The sequence below is a fragment of the Heliangelus exortis genome, chromosome 7 (genome assembly GCF_036169615.1).
Source record: "Heliangelus exortis chromosome 7, bHelExo1.hap1, whole genome shotgun sequence".
Classification (NCBI taxonomy): domain Eukaryota; kingdom Metazoa; phylum Chordata; class Aves; order Apodiformes; family Trochilidae; genus Heliangelus; species Heliangelus exortis.
In genome coordinates, this window is record NC_092428.1 from 3,588,696 (window position 1) to 3,604,931 (window position 16,236).

General features: G+C 36.6%; 1 protein-coding gene across 19 annotated transcripts in view; it reads right to left on the reverse strand.

The window, feature by feature from the left end:
• The window catches only part of KCNMA1 (potassium calcium-activated channel subfamily M alpha 1), a 368,746-nt gene that overhangs the window by 245,443 nt on the left and 107,067 nt on the right, over window positions 1–16,236 (reverse strand). For all 19 annotated transcript variants that reach the window (XM_071748266.1, XM_071748268.1, XM_071748267.1 and 16 more), the window contains exon 2: window positions 12,353–12,517. In XM_071748266.1, the coding sequence (XP_071604367.1) occupies window positions 12,353–12,517 (165 nt within the window). The remainder of the gene's footprint in view (window positions 1–12,352; window positions 12,518–16,236) is intronic.

Genomic DNA, 16,236 nt, shown 5'->3' on the forward strand with positions numbered 1-16,236 from the left:
TGGAGTGCAGCCCACAGGTACATTTCAGGTTGCCATGCAAGAAAGCAAACAAGATCTAGGATTTCTTGATTTTTCAAACATTGCACACTTCAGTGCTCAATGCTAATGTAAAGTGACAGCCAAGTTGTTTGGATCTCCCCTCTGGCACTAATTTGCCAAGTTTTTTGTTTTGTTTTCTCTCCCATCACTTATTCCTTCATTTACTGGGCAAGTGTAATTAGGCTTCCCTATCTCAGGACTACAAAGAGACCTCTGATACAATGATATCTACACACTCCTATCTGTAACAGATGTTCCAATTAACAGCACTAAAATTGTAAACTGGTCTCTAGCTGCACCATTACATTTCTTATTTAATTATAGCAAGTAGTATTCAATAAAAACACAATACTAGCAATTCCAAGCAAGCATCCAGTCTTCCCAAGCAAGCATCCAGTCTCCCAAAGAAAGCATTCCCAAAATGAAAATTAATGTTATCATCTGCCAAATTTCTTGGCTGCCTCTAAATTACATTCTCATATGAGGTATCTACCCTAGATCAAGCCTGGTTGAATAAATTTTAAAAAAAGGGATAAAGCAAATGAGCCACAGGTGACAATCTGGTCAAAAAAGTAAGAAGGTTCAGTTCCTCCAAAGCAAACTCCTAAACATGCTCTGTTTTCAAAAATTTCATTGCTGAAGTCAAGCCACAAGCTCTTTATTCAAATACATTCCATATACTGAATTTTTATATATATTTATATTTATATTTATTTTATTATTTCAGTTATGTTCTAATACAGATCTAGTTTTACAGATCTGGAACTCTAATGAAGTCAATTCAATTAATTCAAATCTATAGTGCCACAAGATGGCAGAATCCTTGATCTCCAGCTCTTGAAAGCATCATGAAACTAAAAATACCCATCTTAACACAATAAATATATTCCATGTGTCTGTAGCAAATACTGAGCTCTGAGTTCCTATGACTGTTCTATAATGATGTGGTACCACTCACTTGAAAATGAGAAGATTATTTAATTACCCATGTCATTTACATCATGAAAGACTGATGTGGAGTTTGCTGCAGTAACTGGAAACCCAAATTATCCTGCTCTCTACATCTCTTTTTACTGCATTTAAGATTCTCCTTGGAATACCAGGCAACCAGCTTCCAAGCACTGAAAGGTTTTGGTTTGTTTTGCAACCCAAAGGAAATTAGAGGAATGAGTTGCAGTTGGGTGCTGCTCAGTGCTGGGGCTTCCCCACAGATCCTCACCCTAATTTAGTGACATCCAAAAAAAAAAAAAATTTAAAATATTACAATATTAAAATGCTGGTTTATGTATTACATGAAAATAAAAATTTCTAGAAATCCTTGGCTTGTAAAAATTTAAGGTAATATTTCCAGATCAAATGCAAACCAATGTATTCCAGCTCTGCAGAAGTCAGACTCCAAAGTCACTCAGTTTCACTGGATTTTGTCAGCATCAAAAATAGGAAAACACTACAATTTGTCTTGCTTCTGGAAAAATCACTGTGGAACTATTTAATACAGCTTTCCCTAAGGGCCATGAGTAAACAAGCATCAAGAGAATGAGCAAACAGAAATAATACAACAGCCACACACTATCACAGCAAGATAATGAGCCAAGCATGTACATTCCCTGATAGTTACCAGGAGAGAATTCTCATAATTAAATTAAACTGAATGTCAAGTAAGTTAAAACATCAATTCCTTACATCCAGGGATGCACACAATGAGATTTATTTCTATTTCAGACCATCCATAATGTTTTGTGGAAAGGAGTGACTGTGGCATTACAGATAGAACAAAACTAAACCAATTACAGTCAGGATTTAATAGGGCTCCTGTATAAATCCCACTTGTATGGCTGGTTATACTTTCCCATGGATCTTTGTTTTGTCTCACAAGGGTGAAACTTTTCCAGAAAAGCTAAACAGAAATAGGATTTTTCACTACACAGGTAAATTTCTGGATTTTCTTCTTCCTTCATCAGCTACCTCTGAACTGGTTAAATAAACTGAGCTAAATTACAGCTTATTTGGAAGCACCCCAAGATGACAAATGACACTTCACACACATAAAAGAAATTGAAGATTAAAGATGAGGAATATTACCAGATACATCACAGCTTGGAGTTTACCCTCTTCATATCCTCACATCTTGCATTTTGCTTGGAGTGACATTAGACAGGTGCTGGTGTTATTCCTTCTGAATTACAGGAAAAAATCTAAAATGGTTTACTTCATTTTTACAAGCTGAGATTCTTTGGAATATTTGCATGCTCAGACATGTCTACAAAGTAAGGTGCAAATGGGTTTGGTCATGAAATTATCTGTATTTCAAGGACCAGCATCTTCAAAGATTCTGGACATATGTTTCAGGCTAGAAGTGTCTTAGCATGTGTTTTGTTATTTAACCCTGTGAAAGCCCTGCTGTTTTGAGTTAAAAACAAATCAACCTGATTCTTTACATACATAATATGTACATATTCAAAAAGTTATTCTTCTAGTATGTTTATTTGCAGGTACACACAGGGCATCAACAAAACACTAAGAGCTTAAAAACTTCAGCTGTATTTGAGCAACAAGCCCATTCAAAACTTAAGAAATAACTTTTCTGCAGCTGCAGAAATAATAAATAACTGTGTAGAAAAATATAAATAAATAAAGCCTTTAGATTCTGAGCATGTACAAAAAAATTCTATTGAGAATCTCTAGTCTTTTTTTTATTATTATTTTCTTCTGGTAGTTGATGTTTCTGATCTTAAAGTAACTTCCAGCCTGTATATGGTGATTCTGAGACAACACCTGTCCTTCAGGAAAAAGGAAAAGTTTCTCTGGAGTTGTTTTGCCAGGGTTGAATGCTTCTACATTCCTTCAAACTAAAATCTAACCTGAGTGTTTCTGTTCAAACTGAAGCATGGAACAACTTCATCACTTGTTCCATGGTGACATCCAGAAGTTATGTAATAAACCTTTCTTCCTGTAATGCCTGAGCCTCACATTAGCATCTCTTGCTGGTAAAAATAATTATTGTGCCAGGTAACAGGTTTTGCTATTAGAAACTCTCCTGGGAAGCCAAAGTTCATCAAAGTAATGATGCTCCTTGTAGGGGGATGATGATCCTTGTACCCATTTTAGCCACCATCCTCCTGGCTACTGGAATAGGGAACGAAGGAGGGAATAAATACTGATTGCAAAGTGACAGCTCAGTGCTCTGTGGTCACCAGACAGCTGAAAAAGCCACATGGGATTACTGCATTCCAGCAGTGGTGGCAGAGAGCCACAAAAAATCTGGCTTTGAAAAATCAAGTGTTGCTGCTTCCACTGAACAGCAATTTTCCAGCTTGTGCCCTACATACCTCCAGCTTCCATGCACACAGATGGAGCAGGGTTACCTACCTGTCAGAATGGTAAATTTGGCCACTTTTGTGGCATATTCCAGCAGGGCAAACTAAATTTCCCATCACAGTGAATTGAAATTGTTATGTTGTCAAGATATTTCATAATATTAACAGTGCCTTGGAAGTCTTTGCATGTTTCTACTTCAAAACACCTCTCAAAAGAAATGTTTTGCAATTTACTATGTTCATTAAAGCATTACCAGACCTAGTGCTAGCAAAATAAAATAGATAATTATGTACAAAAATATATGTACAAAACATATCACCTCTTCCAGCAGCCTGGTTTAACCTGGTTAAATAGGGGGGACCCCAGGACAAGAAATAAATATAATTTTCATTCTGCTTTTCCAACTACCATTGATGAGGCAAAAATATGCCTCCCACACAAGAAAGCCTTTTTCCTTCTGATGTCTCAGCTCAGTAAAATTGCAGAGATGTTGCTGCTGCAATGGTCACGTTAAAAACATTGTTTCAGATAACTACAAAATGAAAATATTTTGATGGAAGGGGAAGAACTCAAAGCAGTAATGTTTGCATTACAACTTCCTTTAACCCTGCTGTTTTGAGCAGCAGTGTTTAACTCTACATGACCATGTTAAAAAGTTTTCTGGAAAAATATTATTTATATATCAATAGAGAATATGCTGTGCAGTAGTAGAAAAGTAGGCAATATTTCATACAAAATTTGCATTTTTTTTTAACTGCTCTCACAGACTCTGTGACATCTGTCAATAAATCTAATAGGTTTTTTGTCATTTAAATTGCAAAACTAAAATTGATCTTTCTTGGTTTATTTCTTATCTAATATTGATTTCACCAGTTTGAGGGCAATCAGTGTGGCAATAAAGAGCATCAACAATCTCTACCTCTATTTTACTCCATTTATCCATCATAAATTTAATATAAGAAAAAGGAGGTAAGTAAAAGGCCAATAAGAGTGAAGTAATTAATCTGAGTCAGACATCCAGTTCCTCACCTAAGAATCCTGAAGTTGACCATTGAAACCTCCCAGCCTGACAAATTCAACATAAGAAGGAAACATGGTCAAGATCAGCCAACAAGAAGCACCAACATTTTTGAAAGTTCAATAAAGCTGCTGAACCACTAACATAGAACATTAAACATCTCATTTTCAACAAATGAGAATTTCAATATTGAAAAAAAAAAAACCAAACACCCCCCTACACCACTTGGAGCTGATTATAGAATACATTCCAGTGTAAGACACATGGAAAGTGTTGAAAACTGCTCAGTTGACCCTTCCAATGGTTTTAGCATTTTAATGGTCAAATTAATCTACATGACATCAATATCTTAAATTTTCTTCTATGTTACTGATTAAATCTACAGAACTGCAAGACAATTCCAGCAAAGCAACAAAGGAATAAATGAGTTTACTAAATTGTATGACAAGTAGGGAGGTGAGGGGGATTAAAAAAGTTCTTTTTTTCACAGCAATAAACCAAAAATACACAGTTATGCTTTCCTAAACTACATTCAGTACCTTCAGAATACATTCTGGATTAAATCTAATGCTTGACAATAACAAAGAAAAAAAAAAAAGTGCATCTCCACACAAAAGCTTAGCATCCTGCTGTCCTTTGCAGCAGGCTGATAACATGAACACATTTTGTGTATGACAACACTCAGATGGCTCACTGAATCCACTCATCTCTACACAAGTAATTTTTGAAAGCTTTTACCCTGACAGGCATAAAATTTTTTAACAGTGTGTAGGAGTCAAATTGTTTTTCAATGAGAGGACTGTGGGCATCTGAAAGAACTGAGTGTCTCAGCTGGCAGGCAGTGAAGAGGATGCTGGCTACTCAAGACAGGCTCAGGTTCCACATTTCTCCTTTATTCACCAGGTGGTATCCCCCATTCTAAGCAGCAACAATTACCTGAATTACACAATTCTGAAACTTTCTGAAATTCCAGTGTGGAACAGAGGAAGGATCAGATTTCCTTTTCCATTCTGCATCAGCTGGGTTAGTTTTGGGAGCCCCACAGAAGAGCCTCATTACAAAACATGGAATTATATTGCAGAAATTTTCTCTCACCCATCCCAGCCAGCTATGCTGAAGAGAAGCAACCTGCACAGGATGAAAAAAAGCAGCAGAACTGCTTCAAACCTCTGAAAAGTCCTCTCATTTCCCCTTCTAATATTAATTCCTCTATCCTTGTTTCCCCCCACCCCTACTCAAGCATTGCTCCTACCCTCATCCCTACTCAGACATTACTCCTACCCTCATCCTGAGATGAAGGGAAGCATCTGCAGGATGAAGAGAACTCTTAACATGAAGGACCAAGTTTCCCCCTTAAACTCACCCAATTTCACTGTAGGTTCCTGTAAGAGCAGGAAAAGTTTCAGCTCCCAGGTGAAACTCATGGAATGGGTGTCAACATTCCCTGTTTTTTACTTTGAATTCACAACTTCTTCATCCTAGTTTCTACCCTGAGGTTTCCTGCTCCCTCCTCAGGTAGTTTGTCTGCTATTAATTCAGGGAGAAGTAATCCTCCTGAACCCTACCAACAGGTGGAACCAATAAAAACCCCAAAACCTTTATATATAAAACCTAGAAAATATGTCAAATTAGGCTTTAGCTTCCTGCATGGGAGTAGCCAGCACCTGAACTGCTGCTGTCTGAATGGCATCCCAGCAGCAGGACAGACATTTGACTTCACAGGAAAAGTGGGACTTGGAGAAGATTTAGTAAAAAAATGGGAAATTGACTCTGCTGCAGGATTTGAAGCTGAAATAAAGACTTAATTGCAGCAGAGGGGAAACTCCTGTTCTGATAGAATGTACATTTAAGGAGCCACATAGAGGTACTGAAGCCAAGCAGAATAACGTTGAGAACATTTCTCAGGAAACAAATCCATATCAAACAACAGTTTAAAAACAAAATAAAACAATTCATTTTGAAAACAAAAAAAAACTTTCAGCAAAAATTAGCTATTGATTTTGATAAACATCAAAATAGTTTTTAATATTCTTTTTTAGGCTCAAGCTTAACGTTCCATAGCATTTACTCCACACCCCAGACCAAATCACTGATGGTAGAGCTGCAGAAATATTTTTTTAAATATATATTATGTATTATAACATCATATGTATTAAAAAAATAAAAAAATAATAAAAAAAAAGGAAGTGGTAGATAGGTAGATCAAGGATGTCAACAGAGCACTTTCACTGTAGGAAAAATCTTTTTCTTCATAATATTATCTGAAGCTCCTGAAGATAAATTTGCAACATTTATCAGCTGACAGACACAGGGTGGATAAGACTACACTGAGATCTGGCTTACACAAAGCAGGCTTATAAAAATTAGTAATTTTAATTGATATAAGCATTTGCAATTTGAATGTTCAATGTATGCTCTTCATTTTCTATTTCTCTTCTGAGATAAGAATTCAAATGCAAGACACTAAGTCAAATTAAGTCCAGTTATCAGTATAGTTTATATCATTCATTTATCATACATTCTGTTTATCCTTTTCTTGATTTGATTTTAGCATGTACATCTACATATTTATTATTATTATTATTATTTTATCACCTGACCCATCTCCACATAGCAGTGCTCAAAACTCCCAAAATTCAGGAGAAAAATTACTACTTATTTCTGATTAGCCACACACTTGATAGGAGACAAGGCAGAAAAAGAAAGTTTAAGATTGGCATATATTAAGAGTAAAAACAATCTGATGGAGAAAAAAAATAAAGTAGGCCACATTTCTTCCAATACTACATTGTCATAAGTGATAATACACTAACTTCCTGCTATAAATAGCTTCATACTAAGAAATTAGCACATTCATGTTTTTATTATTTTAAACACTAAATATTATTATTTAATTTTAAAAAATGAACCAAGATTCACAGCAGCTTCACAGAACACGAGGTGGCTATCTTAGAGATGTAGTAACAGCCAAGAGATGCTACAGCTACGTTGCAGAATTGAGTAGCCCAATGCTAAAGAAATCCACACACTAAAAGAACTTTGCCTCCCACAGGACTGGGGGCAGAAGCCCACCCTTTGATCCAAAGCAAAAACCAGCAAAACATCCCTTCATATTGTCAATAATAAATATTCAGGAAAAGAAAATGCATAAATGGAACTTAAGGCAAGCTGCAGTTACCATAGAAACCAGCAAGACTTACTCAACACTTCCTACTCTGTTCCATTATCAGTCAGTAGCTCATCAACTCAAATGCAGAAGTATTGTTCCTATTCCTATGGAAACCCTGGAAATAGCTCACAGCATTGTCACAGGAGATCCAAGCAACCTAGAACACATCCCTTGGATTCAGTGATGTGCCACTAAAGCCTGTGAAAAATTAAAAAAGTCCAGTTCTCAACAGAGAGGAGCAAACTCCAAACTATTCCCTAGGAAGAGAAGGCAAGTGCCACACTCAGCAAGCAGCTCAGAGTCTGAACAATTGCAATTAAATGATCTGGACATTCACACTGACACTGAAAGGTCCATTCTCAGCAGTTTTGTCTACTGCATTTATACAGATAAATGCCCTAACTTGATAAGACTCTGCCCTTCCATCCTTATGAAACATTGATGAGGAAAGGAGAACATTAGTACAAGGGTAAATAATATAAAAAGCATACACAATCCTTTCCATCTCAGAAGACCTAAGAAAAAAAAAAATAAATCTGAATGTGTACTCAAGTTAAGATCCTTTCTCACAGCTCTCTTTAGATCTCTCCTTTTTCCTACCTTATTAATCTAAAGAGCAAGTAAACTTCTGATCTAGTAACCAGGTGTGCCTGTAAGCCATGCAAAAAATGTTCTCTACAGCCACTTCACTTGCCTATTTAACACAGAGACAAATCAGTGTGAATAGGAGATGCTTTGTAGGGAAAAAAAAAAGACCATAATTTACAAGAGCCTATCCCTGGGAAAGCATTTAAACTCTAAATCCTGAGCTGCTGCACACTGAAGGTTGCTCAAGGTTTCTCTTCCTGCTTTGCAAATCTAGTGAAATAGCTGATATTGTCAAGAACACTGAAAAAAAATGTCTGTGTCTAACCAAATACAGCTGCCTTCTCCAAATTCCTATCTGTCAGGGATGCCAAATTATCCTCTGAGCACCTATTCTCATCAAAGTCATGAGAGAACTGTTCCTGCCTTGGGAAGCAGGCAGAAACCCCACATCATTTCAGAGCTGCTAAATTTCACTTTGGCTGCTAGGCAACCATAACTTACTGCAAAGGAATGTTTTTTTTTTTTCCCCTTCAGTGTTCAAAGAATTTGAGACCTATCTTCAGGAATTATAAGAAAAAAAATATGCAGAAAGAGCAAAACGAGTGAAAATATCCTTAAAAAACACAAGCAGTATATTGCATATTTACATTTTTTTCCTGAAAAATCTACTGAAACTACTTATATATTATATATACACTTATATATTTTAAAATCCCCTCCTATATCTAAAATATATATACACATATATATTTTTTTAAATCTTGGGTTTCCTTACTTGTATTTTTTCAAAACACTGCACCAGCTCTCAAGCAATCCACCTGAATACTAACCTTAAAAAAAAAAAAACAAACAAAAAGACCCCACCAACAACAAACTAAACCACTAATATTTTTAATTCCATTACTTCATATATGATTTCACATATAATTTTTAAAGAATCTCCTCTTTATGGACAAAAACTACACCTCAACTAAGTAAAAAAACTTACACTTTGGAGTGTTTACTTGAGCTTGAGTATTGCAAATGAGTTGTACTTGAGTACATGTATTTATAATCAAACTGTGATCATTATAAATAAATTGGAAAACCTGGAGGCTCATATTTTTAGAGTCACAGAAAGGTGCCACTCTTATTTTTTCCTGAATGGAAAATGCCTTTTAGCATTCCTAACAGTTCTTCAGAAATCCAGTCACAAGGTCAAGTCTTTCCTGTTCACTGGATCATCTTTGATTCAGAATTTTACCTATGGTTTCAAGTTTTACACCAATTTCTCAGAAATTTCCATGTGCAAATCTTGCAGAGTAAGACCCTTTGCCAAGCAGAGTCCCAAGATCATCACGAGTTTTATTACTAACCTCAAAACCTTGTTCTATCCTGCCAAAACATCTGTAAAACTTGCATTTTTTGACCTTTGGACATGGAGGAGAGTTAGGGAAAAAAAAAAAAAAATGACTGCTGGATTCTTTTGGATAGATGAAGAGAATCAGAATGTGGCCACAGCTACATGTTCCAACCAAAATCTGTTACAGAAAAATTCTATTTAATTTTAAATGTGTACTGGGAAACAATCTTTTAATTTAAGAACCTTCATATGCCACTCTCTCATCTTCAGGTAGTTACTCAATATTAAGAAAGCAACCTAAATAACCTTATAAATAATTAACTTATGCAGTGAATAAAAACCCCAATCCCTTATACACCCCATATTGACAAGAATTTCCCTATTTTTGGCTGACCCTGTTGCCTTTAGATACTGTGAGAGTCAAGGCAAAAAACCACCAGTAAGAGCCAAGCAAAGCTTCTACCTCTGTTATGTGTTTTCAGGTCATGTGTAAAAAAAAAAAAAAACCAACAAATGGAACAAAACTATTTGCTTCACCATTTTATCTCCTAAATCTGCAACTGAAATAATGATTTTTCTTTGTCCACATCCAACTGTGTCCTAAATTGAACTGCAGTAACTTCAATAATATATATATATATATATGGCTTTCCCTTGTATGCCAAGCCCTTTACCTAAAAATAGAAGTCTCTTCTTACACAAATTATTAAAAAAAAAAAATCATGTCAGGCTCACAAACACCTTGAATTTCCTGATTCTTCTTCAAATTAATTATGAACATGTCTGATTCTTCTTTGAGAAACCCACCCCAGGAGTTTTATCTGGTAATTCATCATCTCCAGCATTATATAGCACTGCAAAGTAAATCAGAATTTCCCTGAATGGATTTTAGTTAACTGGTGCCTTTATTCTTATTTATATTTATGTACTTAACATCAACTGCAAACACAACTGATTGTCATCAATTAGCATGCTCTTAAGCTATGTGCTTATGCATTTTAATATAGACATCTTTTTAAAGAGTATGTAAAGTTTCCATTTACATTATTTAAGTGGAAAAATCACATTTTCAACTAATCTACAGCCACATGTTAAAGAAGGCCTTCTAGCCTATGTTTTAAAGGTTGCCTCCTGGTTTGTATCTATTGTTTAAACAGATACATTTTATTTCAGGAGAGAATTGGGCAAATGGTTTTAAGTTGCAGTAAATGCCCAATTCTGCACTCCAAGTGCCATGGATGTGAAGCTGTGACCTTTAAAAATAAATTTCATCCTTTATTCTCCTTCCTGTTGGCCTTTATTTTCTTCACCTGTGGGTAACCATAAAGTTTAAATATTGAAGAGGTAATTATGGGAGCTGCCACTATCCAAATATTTGTTCCAACGCTCACAAAGCACCTGGACAAGCTGATCTGATAAATTAGCAAGGTTTTTGTTGTAACTTCACATGAGGTACAAATAACAACTAGAAGAGACACGTCCCACTATAGAATAAAAATACATTGTAAAATGTGGTTTATATTTAAGGGTTTGATTGTAGGTTTGCATTTTCTTAGATGTAAACTCAATAAAAACAACACAAGGAATTTTCTGATTGTGTAGCTGGTAGCATAGGACTGGTTTGGGGTCATTTCTGGCCTTGACACTTAAGTTGGATCAAGAAGCACAGCTCTAATATTTGTAATTTTTAATGATGATGTCAGGAAAATATGCAAAAGATCAATGTGCTGCTTTTCAGAAGAATATCAACATGTCTGTTCCACACAGAACACATAAAAGTAAAAAAGCAGCAATGAAAGATGCTTTCAAACTCCTGATAGAAATAAGCATTTAACATAAGACAATGGACAGGAGGTGCTTTTAGAAAAATATACTCAAAACAAGATTATTGCAGAACTAAACAAGCCAGCAGCAATTGTGCCACCTCCACTTGACTGGGAAATGCAATTCCTTTTCTTTCCCTTCCCTCCCTCCACCCAAATAATTCCTCCATAGACCAGAAGCAACTCACAGTAAAATCTCTCTTAACCCAAATCAAAAATCAAGGACAAAAATTCTGTTTTCAGTTTAACACAAACTAGTTCCAAAAGCTCACTGTGATTCCAAAAAATGTTAAGTGGCACTTAAATCACTTCAGCTGTTAGTTTATATGCATTCTCACAAGGAAAATAATCCAAATCACACAGGAAACACCTTTTACTGCAGTGAACTCCCCAGAAAACCCTTGGCAATTAAGTCTGATTTGACAAGGCTGTAATTATATTCCAATAATGTTAAAACTGTAAAGTTTTTTCAGTGGAACTTCAAAACAACAGTAACCACATCTGATTTGTGGCTCTATTTGATACATAACTACTCTGATGTTTGAAGGATTTCCTATGTTAACGAAGCAGAAAAAAAAAATCAAGAGAAAATAAAATCATTAAAGTTCTATTGAAAGTATCACAAATCTCATTGCAAGGCCAATTCAAACTTGGTTTTACTCTGCAGTTCTGACCACTGTCTACATTGGTAACACTGTGCTTATTTTTCCAACTTGGCTTCCATTTTTTCTAGTACCATTTGACTTGCAAACACAATCAACCTACAGTTTTACCAGGCAATATGAAATTCCTAAACTCAGTGTTTCTAGGACAGTTCACAACCATGGTGATAATAATTAAATAGGCTGAGGGGTGGGCTGGAAGTCAAGTTTTCCCTCCTTCTTTTCTGTCTTTCTCTTGCAGTGGGAATTAAACTTCTATTTTATTTTGAAAGATAAAACCGTGACTGACTCAGCGGTGATGCAACAAATCAAAAATTCCCCACTAATGCTGGGACACTGTTTACAAATAAATATCCTTTAAAATAAGAATATAGAAAATCATAGAAAACTTACAAGTACTCTGCCAGTTAATGTCTGGGCAGATATCATGACTCCTGCCCAATCCTTCACCGAGGTCATCCATCCCACTTCTGCTGCCACATTCTCCTCTTTTTCATCTGTTGCTTTGCAGGCCCCATCTGCCTGGGTATCTCCACCACCATTGATCTTCTGGGCCTCCTGTAAGGTGAATATTTGAGTTAATGCTCAGCAATTTGATAGAGAAAGTCAGCATACAAGTTGTGGCCAAGAAATGCTATGAAAAGAGCAAATCAATCTTTCTGAATTCCTCCTAGTTGATACCAAGCACCTACTTGGTCATCTCCCTTATGACCCGTTAAGAAATACCAGAAACAGAAAAATTCTTTGATGGACCAGACTAACAACTAATAATTCCTTGATGTTAAATCTTAAAAACTTCTATTTGATATGAAATATGCTGTATGTTCCTTTCCTTTAAGCACCACAGCTGCCAAGAGCTACATATAGATGGGTTTGTCAGACACATGCTGAAGGACCTTTGATGTATGAGTTCTAAACAACATTTACCAGGTGTGGACATAATTCATGTACAATTTTAATTTGCTAACACTAGAATTAATTACCAGAGTGAACCTTCACTGAGAAACATAATGCAACAAGAATATAATTAGCAAGTGTGAGGGGACCAAAGTACATCACAGAGAATCTACAAAGGAGCTGCCTTGCCAGCAGAAAACCAGTGTTTCAGTGGAAGCGTTCAACCTATCTCAGGAATTCCTCTGTCAGGAAATGGTTCTTGGAGAATGGAGAAAATTTAAGGAGAAACCTCAGCTGTACTAAGCTGACTGCTGAGTCACATGCATTGGAATTCCTCTCAGTCTCTCTCAGACCTGCAGCAAGGATCTTGTGCCTGTTATGTGCAACAGCCAGGGATGCTGCACGAAAATCAAGGCAAATTACAGGAAAAGCCAGCCTGCATTTGTACAGCTGTTTAAACACAAGCCATAAGAAGCAGCAAAGAGTGCCATGAGCATGCTTTTGGTGACAGCAGATACTAATGACTTCCTGAATACTTGACAAGTTATGCTAAGCAGGCACTGAGAAGGCAGCAAAATTCAGTGCTTAGGCAAGCACCGAGCAACCTTAGTGTTTCAAGCACAGACCAAGAGCTTGGAAGGTCTTGCTTCCAGATGACCTGCCAATAGGCCACTAAACAGCAAATCAATTGCCATGATTCCCTTTGGGATATCAATTCTGGGAGCAAAGCTGTTTGTTGGATCAGTGGTTAGTACAGTAGGATCACTAAAGCATCGTGGTTAAAAGCCACAGCTGTGAGATGCCCTTGAGGACACAGCTGGACAGGATGGCAAAAGCATTTCCTGAGAGCAGCACTGAACTAATAAAGCAGTTGCACTCCATCTGTCAGCAAAGGACAGTAGAGGAACACTAAAAACTTCATATGGAGACCAACAGTTTTGGTTTTTTTTAGAGAATCTCAGTATGACAATTGAATTAGCTCATCAGATCCTCCTCTGTTCACTCTCCCTCCCAAAACCCAGGCTCTGTCTCCCTAGAAGCAATTACAGAGTTAAAACAGGAATTCAATACTTCCTAAGGAAATAACCAGGGAGGATACAAAAGCTGCTTTGGATTTGCATAACTGGACCTCACTCCCTGACAAATCTGGATGCAGTGAATCAGATGTTTTGCACACAGCAGTGAAAGGCCTGTGCTGCACACACACAGAGCCCATCCTACAGATATGAGCTCAGCACAAGGCATTTCCAGGAAAGCTGGGGACCATTTCTGACTCATTAGCATTACCAAGCCATGGAGATCAGCCCCAAAGAAATGCCTTCACCACCCATCAGTGTTCTGCTGAGAAACCAGGCAAGAGAAAAAGCTTCGTTTGGGTTGCTTTTTTCTTGCTTTTTTTCAGTGCATGCTTCAGTTGCCTATACCAGACATCTTAAAAAACAGAAATATTGGGGTTTAGGCAACACAGACACATCTCTAAGGGCCTGAGGACATCTAAAGGCCACACTGTCCCTCAAGCTGACATCCCAGCCTGGCCCCAAGGAGGCTCCTGGTGACTGGGGTTGTCCTGCTCCCTGTCTGGGGCAGTGGGACAAGGCTCTGGCTTCCTGCCTGACTCCTCAGAAGTTACATTTGCCACTTATTTTCTCTCTTCCCACCAGTTTGTCTGCCTTTTGTCACTGCTGGAGTTTGTCTTTCAGTGTGTAAACTCTCCAAGCCAGATTTTACCCTACGGTCCCCCTGTGCACAGCACAGCAGGTTCTTATACTTTGTACAGATTTATAATGAATACAATTATAAAGGTGGTTTTCATAGTAAAAAGAGGTGTAATTATCACTTTCTCTCAGCTGAGAAACTGAGATGGTGATTAAGAGCCTAACTCAATCACCAGAGGAGTCACTGGCAGAACCAGAGTGAGGATGCAACCACTGATTTCCTTGCTTTTTCCTCTCAGAACATCATTTTTCATCTCCTGGCTGCACACCTTGCTAAAATCATTCATAACTACAGATTTTGGCATGGTAAGTCACAGATCTTCATAAACAGGAAGAGCTGAAAAGTCCCTTTCATGGTAGTCAACATGAAAATTCTGTGATTATAAAATATCCAAGCTGGACAAATCTGTTCTTCTTTACACCCATCTTTACTCCCCATCTTTTTGTTAATATATCAAACTGTATATTAAAGGCATTATTATTCATACAATTATTAAATTAAACTTTCCTAACACTCATTATAATGACAGTTTACCTATTAGAAAGAGAGAGGTAGCTTTTATATTTTAAGAGGTTCTAATACCCTACAGTTATTACTCAGTATTGACTTTTGGTTGCCAAAAAAATAGATGTGACTTATTCAGTATTTGGTTCTCTGATGGTATTACAGCCTGTAATATGTTTGAAAAGCAGGATTTTTGCATTTTTACCACTTATTTCCCTTCTGTTAAAGCTTCCCACACATATTGTTTTTTAATTAAAATATAAGTAAAACAGTCATCCCTTGCCAATTATTATTTGGAGCAGAGCCTCATGATTAACTACATACCCAACCTAACTCTTGCCATTATTGTAGCTATAATTAATATGCAGATTAGTTACTGTTATGTAAGATTTGTAGTCAGCTGGGATATTTTATGCTTTTTATCTACATGGCTAGCTTCTTAGCTTACTTAATTGGCAGCCAAGTATTAAGAAAAGTTTATTCTCAAATCATTATGCAATTGTGCAGAGATCTCTAGGGGAGATTTAAAGGCTGCTTTTATTTACTGGATACAACTCAGTTCTGTTATTAACTCTACAGCCCTGTTCCATTGCTATTTCTTCACCTTAAGGCATTAAGTAATCAACACCACAACCTAAAAGAGGTGGTTAAAAAAAATAACCCAACAGTGACAGCATTTGTTTAATTATTTACAGGCTCTGTAACTACAAGTGAGATAACACTATCTTTCCAAGCATACATTATTTTAATTACTTGAAGACAGGAACATTGATGTAGATTGAAAAGCAGCATATTTTGTGAAATACTTTTTGCCTGCACTCCCTGACAAACTGGAAGCAAATGGATGAGGAGAAGGGGTGCAGAGGAATCAGACTCACAGCTATAGACCTGTACCAAAAGCTTCAACACTTTGTCTTATTCTTCAAGAATAAATATTGATTTAGATTACACAGGTGAGGGGATGCTTAATCACAGTTATCTTAAGGAAGCAGACTTCAAAAAGGAAAAAGATATTGGAAAGCAGTTTTCATTTTTGCCTACTTTGCTGCACCTGTCTCTAGAATAGCTGCAAAAATAGAGAACTAATGCACAGACATTGCATTTAATGCAAGACTCCATGAAATTTAATCTAAGTTCATGAAGATTCAGAAAACTATGAA